Source organism: Camelus bactrianus, chromosome 8 (genome assembly GCF_048773025.1).
Source record: "Camelus bactrianus isolate YW-2024 breed Bactrian camel chromosome 8, ASM4877302v1, whole genome shotgun sequence".
Classification (NCBI taxonomy): Eukaryota; Metazoa; Chordata; class Mammalia; order Artiodactyla; family Camelidae; genus Camelus; species Camelus bactrianus.
Genome location: NC_133546.1, coordinates 22,423,640 through 22,430,116, shown reverse-complemented (window position 1 = coordinate 22,430,116; position 6,477 = coordinate 22,423,640). Strand labels below are relative to the sequence as shown.

Below are 6,477 nucleotides of genomic sequence, written 5' to 3'. Positions count from 1 at the left end.
TGAGAAATAAAAGTCGTCACTAGAGATAAAGGTAGAGTTATATTTAATGCCATCTTCATCAATCTTCCAGTATATTATTCTAATCTACCTCCATTTAAAAATCAGGTATAACCAGAAACACTTGATTTATCCCCTCCCACCTTATGAAAAAATATAACATTTAATGTTACAAACCTTTCTAACTCTGGAGTACACTTGAATATGATGGCAATTAAGAAAAAAATGCTCTTTGACAAGTTTGCAGCTTTTGATTAAACCACACCAAGAGGCATGTTACAGTGATAACAATGAAGCATTATGCCAATTATGTTAAATCCTACTCTCCGCTTTAAGCTCATCATGACCTGTTTTAGTGTCCTGTAATTTATCCCTTGGAATGCTTACTCTCATTAATAAAGTGTTCAACTTCAAGAGAAAAAAAGAAAGCCACCAAAGGGAATAACCACCCCCAAATGACTTCTAGAAAACAAGTATTTCTTAACTTTTTATTGACATTGGCAAATTAAAATAGAATAAATTAACAAGTATTTTTTCAAAAAAATGTTTTGTACAAAAATACTGTCAAAATTTCCTAAAAAGCTTTCAACACAGTAGTATCTTTTCATGTACTGAATATAACTATTAGCACAGTGTCAAAAATGTTGAAGACAGAAACAAAATAAAAATTTGTGAAATGTTTGCCACTGACGACATTCCACACCCTATTATTGTCTGTACATATGGGGGAGGGGGACAGCCACCTTGAAAGTGAACAGTATGACTTTTCCTGATCCAGAACAGTTTGGCCCACATCTGTTTTAATCTTCCAGTTAGCATATTTTAAAAATTAGTCTGTACTCAAATGCATAGTTAAAAAAATGAAGCGGAGATGGCAGAGTTTGTGCAGTAATATCTGCCCTTCAAAGTTCATGCAACCAACTAATGCAATTTTTCCTTTCCCTCGTAAATCTGAATGCAGTTCAGTCATTTGAAACCATCTACAAAATTCACAAGATTAAGCAGTTTGCCAAGATTAATATCTAACAGTTGAGCACTGGAGAAAGTGAGGAAATAAGGAGTAAAAACAAACAACAAAAAGGACCAAGTTAGCTAGATATTTCAACTACATAAGGGAGGTGAATGTCAAGGCTACAAAAACGAAACAAAAACAGAAAAAAAAAGTGGCAGCAATTTTTTAAACCAATTTGTACAAGTTTATAGTTTACTTTGTTTCCAAGTTCTCAAACCTTTCACGATCTGAAAAGTGAGATACTGTGTCTAAGGGAATGTTTTTTTTTAATTCACACCGAAGAAGTTGGGGGATTTGATTTCTTTCGCCAGGGTTTCGATCGAGTCAACAGCTTACTCTGCTGGGCTGCTGTTTGCACACGAAGTCCGTCATAAAATCAAACTCGTTTTGCCCCAGCCAGAGTTCGGGCAGCTCCTTGATGCGGTCCAAACCCATTTCTATCACTAAGGACATAAGCACTTCCTCGTCGATGAAATCAGTGTCTATGACATTGGGCGGCAGCATTGCAGCAGGGACGTGGGCCACGGAGGCGGGCATGTTGCTGCTGCTGCTGCCGCCGCCGCTGCCGCCACCGCTATTGCTGCTGCCCGCGCCGCCGCCCGAGGTGCCGCCGGAGCCGCCAGGGGTGCTGCTGCCGCCAGAGCCGCCGGGGGTGCTGCTGCCGCCGCTGTGCTTGGGGTTGCAATCTCGGAAGTGCTGGTTTGTCCCGTTCATCTGGTGGCCTGCAGCAGGGTGCAAATCCGGCATGTAGTGGTTGTGGGGGTAGGGGTGATGGTTGAAATACTGGTTGTTGAGCTTCTGCAGCTGCATGCTGGCCGGCAGGGAGCCCCCCTGGCTGGCTACCGGGGGCCCCATGAACTGGGAGTTGTTAAATCTGGCCGCGGGGGCCAGCGCGCTTGGGGGGTGCCCTCCGTTCACAGTCCCGGGCCCCATCGCGTGCCTGATGCCGCTCGTGGCGTTCATGTTGCCCGCGCCGTAGTGTATGTGATCGCCCATCAGGGCGTTGAAGGCATGTTGGGGCTGCTGCTGCTGGTGATGATGGGGGCTCGGGAACTGCCCCATACCCATGCGGTGGGCAGGGTGGTGGTGCAGCCCGTTGGTGCCGTCGGGGAAGCGCCCGTGGTTCATGGCCATCATATGGTCTGCCATTTCCAGTCCTGAAAGTGAAAAAGGGCATACGGTAAGACCCGCGCCACACATGACTCCCACCGCGACGCACCCCACTTTTTCTCGCCTCTGTCCCCCAGGGGCGCCGGACGCACTTCGGCTGCGAATCATCACCCCGAGAATCCCACTAGGAGCCTGTGCACTCGGGCTCGCCACCAAAGCGGACCTGCCACCCACAACAGAGCCGCGCGCTGCACAAACAGCCCTTTCCCCTGCGATCGGGCGGGGGGACCTAAGCCCACACCCCCGTCTGCTCCCCGAAGTCGCCTAATAAAGGAAGTGCCCCATAGCTCTGCCGCGAACTTCAGGCATTAAACCAGCCCTCCTCATCCTGTTGTTGCACATCCTGTTGTTATTCCCCAGCTCCGCCTCACGCTCTTCCTCCGGGCAAACCCAGCCCTCGGAGGACTGGGCTGGCAGAAGCCCCAGCCAGTTTCGCCCGCCGCGCTTACCTTCCGTCCTTGCAATTTCTGCTCCGAAGACTGAGGGCGGGATCGTTGGGTCCAGGACCAGCTCAGCAGCACATAGAGGGGGCCTTCCTCGCGTGCAGGGCGCTCGCTGTCGCGATGTCGGCGCCGAGGTCTTGCAGCAGCCGCTGGGGCAGAATCGGAGCCGTTCCCTTTTATTTCCCCTCTGCTGCCCTCACAGCTCGGCAAGACCGCCCGGCAGCTGCCAACAATGAGCTGTGTTTCTTCGGGCTTTGGCCACAGTTAATATAAGGGATTTCAGGAAGGGCGGAGCCAGAGCCTCCCGGGCGAGCAGAGGGAAAACGCGGATTCCGGAACAGTAGGCACACCGGACCGGGTCGGGCAGCCGCGTCCCCGCGGCCGGAGGCACGTGCGCAGACGTTTCGGGCCCAGGCGCCGCCCGGCTGCCCCCGGATTCTGGTTTCCTCCTGGCCCACAAACCCGGGGCCAGTTCGGCCGCCCCCTTTGCAGGGAGAAAACCCTCCCTGGACTCTCAGCCCGAAGGTAGCGCCTGCCCGGAGAGAAGCGAGGAAAATTAACCGCCCCCCTCTGGCCGGGTTCTTCACCCCCAGCTCACCTAGCGATCTGGGCTTTCTACGGAAAAGGGGCTTCACTCAGCGCCGCCTTCCTCCGTGGTGCCCTTCTACCTTCGCGGCTCTGCAAAGGGCTACCCGGGTTGCAAAGAATGACTGTGTTTACCCGAGTGGGTTTGTAAGCCCAGGGCAAGTAATGCCCCTTCCTCTGCGCGCGCTTTCCTGGGCTGTGCCTTTGTGTTTTTATAGGGGCAGTAGGTAAACCTGATCTAGATAGTCTGCATGTAGATGCATTATTTTCCACTCCTTTCAAGGACAGGAGCTGGGGGCGGGGAGAGGCAGCGGCTGCAGGTGGACTTAGCGCGCTCGCGGGCTCGGCCGCCTCCGCTCCAGCGCCTAGGAATCCGGTCCGCAGTTTCGGGCCCACTCGCCGCTCCCGGGGTACGTGTGCTTCTGCTAAGTTTGCGTTTGCAGCTCTTGGTAGCTTTGGCATCCGAGCTGAGGCGTCTCTGCTCTGTAAACAAACTCAGCGATCCTCGTCCCCAGATCCACCTTTTTGCACATACACAGTTTCTTGCTTCTGCTGTTGCCCTTGATCCGGGAGGTGGGAGTGTGTGCAAACTTGCACAGCCTCCCTCCGGGCTCTGCCTGACGGTTTCGGGTTGATTTAGAAGCGAACGGGTTTGTAATTAAGAAATTCGAGGGCTGAGTAAGGCTGCTGTTGCTGGAAAAGGAAAACAAATAGATAACATGGTAATCGCTTTGTAAATAAAGTCGTTTTGGAGGTGGGCACGTAGCTGCACGTCCCGTGTGGAACCGTGCGCAAACACTGCTGGGACTCTTCCTTTTCAGTGAAATTGTTCAGTGGGGCAATAGGCGATAATAATAACTTTGCTTCCCTGAACGCGGCACAACTAGCCTGGTCGTCTTTTTGGCTCATTGACTTGCAAATAAAAGCTCTAACACGGGTCTGGGCCACTACCAAGTCTCTTGCTTTCTCAAATGGGGAAGCAGAATTGTTTCCCCAACACCATGATGGGGCTGCTCTGAGCTTTTATGTTGCTCTTTATGTGGTAAAAGCGAGTTTAGCGCTCCGAATAAGGACTTATGTTCACAGTTGTTTCTTCAAAACTAGATAGCCATTCCTCTTCCTGCTGCAAAGAGCGAGTCCCTCCGCGCGCCCCCCCCCCGCCCCCACCTTTTTTCTCTCCCTTCTTGCTCACACTTTTTTTAGGCCCTATTTCTTGAGGGCTGGAAATTCTGATACATTTCCCCTTTCAGGAGTTTGCAAATCCTGATTATTTAAATTTATTACCCCTCAGTCTTCCTCCAGCTATGCATGTATATAATATTAAATATATGTATTTACATTGTTACTATCTTTCTCTCTTCCTCTCTTTCCTTTTCCAAGCTCTCCAGCATTTCTAACCGTGCATGCAATAATTTTAAACGTCAAAAACATTTACTTTTTGGAGACTTGTGTACAGAATACATTGCATTTTTGGTTGCAACAATCTCCTAATCTGGTTGCAACAATCGCCTAATCTGATCACCCACCACTTTTACCTGTAGATCATGGACTTGCAGTTATAGAATCAGAGCCTTGGAAGAGACCTAAAGGTGCCACTTCCTATCAAAAACTAGACTTGAAAATATTGGTCAACTCCAGACTCAAAAATTGCTAGATAGATTGTTTACTTCCCTCCCTTATACTGCAGTGTTTTGCGACACAAGGACCAGCTCTTGAATGTCTAATCTAAATTCCTCTTGCAACCATTAAGGAAAGGTGCAGCTCCATCCTGCTCCAGTGGTTCCACATACTATTGGGAAATCCCTTGAAAGGTCACTTCCCCATCCCCCACCCCTTAGAGGGGGTCGGAAAATTCATTCTGGGATCAGCTGGTTAGAACATGGTATGCTTTGTTCATTTATTCATTCATCCAGTGAATATTTACCAAGTGCCAGGCACTTTTCCTAGCTCCTAGAGATACAACCAAGACAGGAACTCATGGTCAAAAGGTGGAGCTGGACAAACAAGCTTTAGACACACTAGGATAAGTGTCACAACAACATTAAACACAAGGACTTCTGGCAGCATATAGGAGGGACACCTAAGCTAGTCTTTAGGACTTGGGAAGGCTTCCTAGTGGAGATGGTGGTAAGTTGAGGCCTGAGGATGAGAAGAAGTTAGGCCATCTTAGGAGGGGGCAGAGGTGAGAGAAACAAGGTTGGACTGATAAACAGGCTGAATCCTATGGGTTTTGGTTCCCCAAGCTGAGAAATTTGGATTATGTCCTGAAGATAATGAGAAGTAGATGAATGCTTGCAAACCAGTGAGATGGTCAAATTTTCATTTTAAAGAGATCAGGACAATACCATGGAGAGTGGATTGAGAAAGTAAGACTAGAAACAGGGAGTTCAGTTAAGGAGCTGTTACAGTCATCCAGAGGTACACAAATAATCAGTGTGATCAGGGGTTTGTCCTGGGAAGCTGGGCAAGGCAGTGTTCCCTGTGTGGCCCTAATGGTGCTAGATGGCTGTGTTAGTTTCCTAAGGCTGCCACAACAGAGTACCACAAACTTTGCTTACACCACACTTAAACAACAGAAAATGATTGTCTCACAGTTCTGGAGGCTAGAAGTCCAAGATCAAGGTGTGGCAAGTTTGGTTCTGAGGACTGTGAGGGAAAATCCGGTCCATGGCTCTTTTCTAGATTTGGTGGTTTGCTGGCCATCTTTGGTGTTTCTTGGCTTGTACATGCATCACCTCAATCTCTATCTTAATCCTTGTATTGTGTTTTTCCCTGTGTGTGTGTCTCTGTGTCCAAATTTCCCTCTTTTTATAAGGATACCAGTCTTACTGGACTAGGGCTTGTGCCACTGACCTTATTTTAACTTGCTTATCTCTGTAAAGACAGTTTTTCTAAATAAAGTCAAATTCTGAGGTACTGGGGGTTAGTATTCCAATATTTTTGGAGGGACATAATTCAACCCATAATAGTGGTGGAGAAACTGAATAACACAAGACTCTTGCCTTGTTGGAAGTAAGGCAATGCCTGGAACTCTCTTCCCAGATCTCTTGCTGGCCCACACTTTCATTTCTTCATGTTTATGCTCAGACACCACCTCAACTAGGCCTTCCTGACTGTCTTACCAACTAGCAATATCCCTCTTTGTCTTCTTGCACTGTTTTATTTTTCCTCTTAGTGTTTTTCCCCACCTGACATGTTACATATTGGAGTTTTACTGTCTTCCCCACTAGCGTGGCAGCTCCTGGAGAGCAGGGACCTTGCCTGTTTGTT

General features: G+C 48.7%; 1 protein-coding gene across 1 annotated transcript; it reads right to left on the bottom strand.

Annotated features, from left to right (window-relative positions):
- Positions 1-471: 471 nt before the first annotated feature.
- On the bottom strand, positions 472-2,878 carry CITED2 (Cbp/p300 interacting transactivator with Glu/Asp rich carboxy-terminal domain 2). The gene is made up of 2 exons (XM_010965647.3): positions 2,629-2,878; positions 472-2,166 (listed from the first exon to the last, which is right to left on the bottom strand). Exon 2 carries the CDS (start codon positions 2,156-2,158, stop codon positions 1,334-1,336), a length of 825 nt encoding a protein of 274 aa, XP_010963949.3. The 5' UTR covers positions 2,159-2,166; positions 2,629-2,878; the 3' UTR covers positions 472-1,333.
- Positions 2,879-6,477: the final 3,599 nt, after the last annotated feature.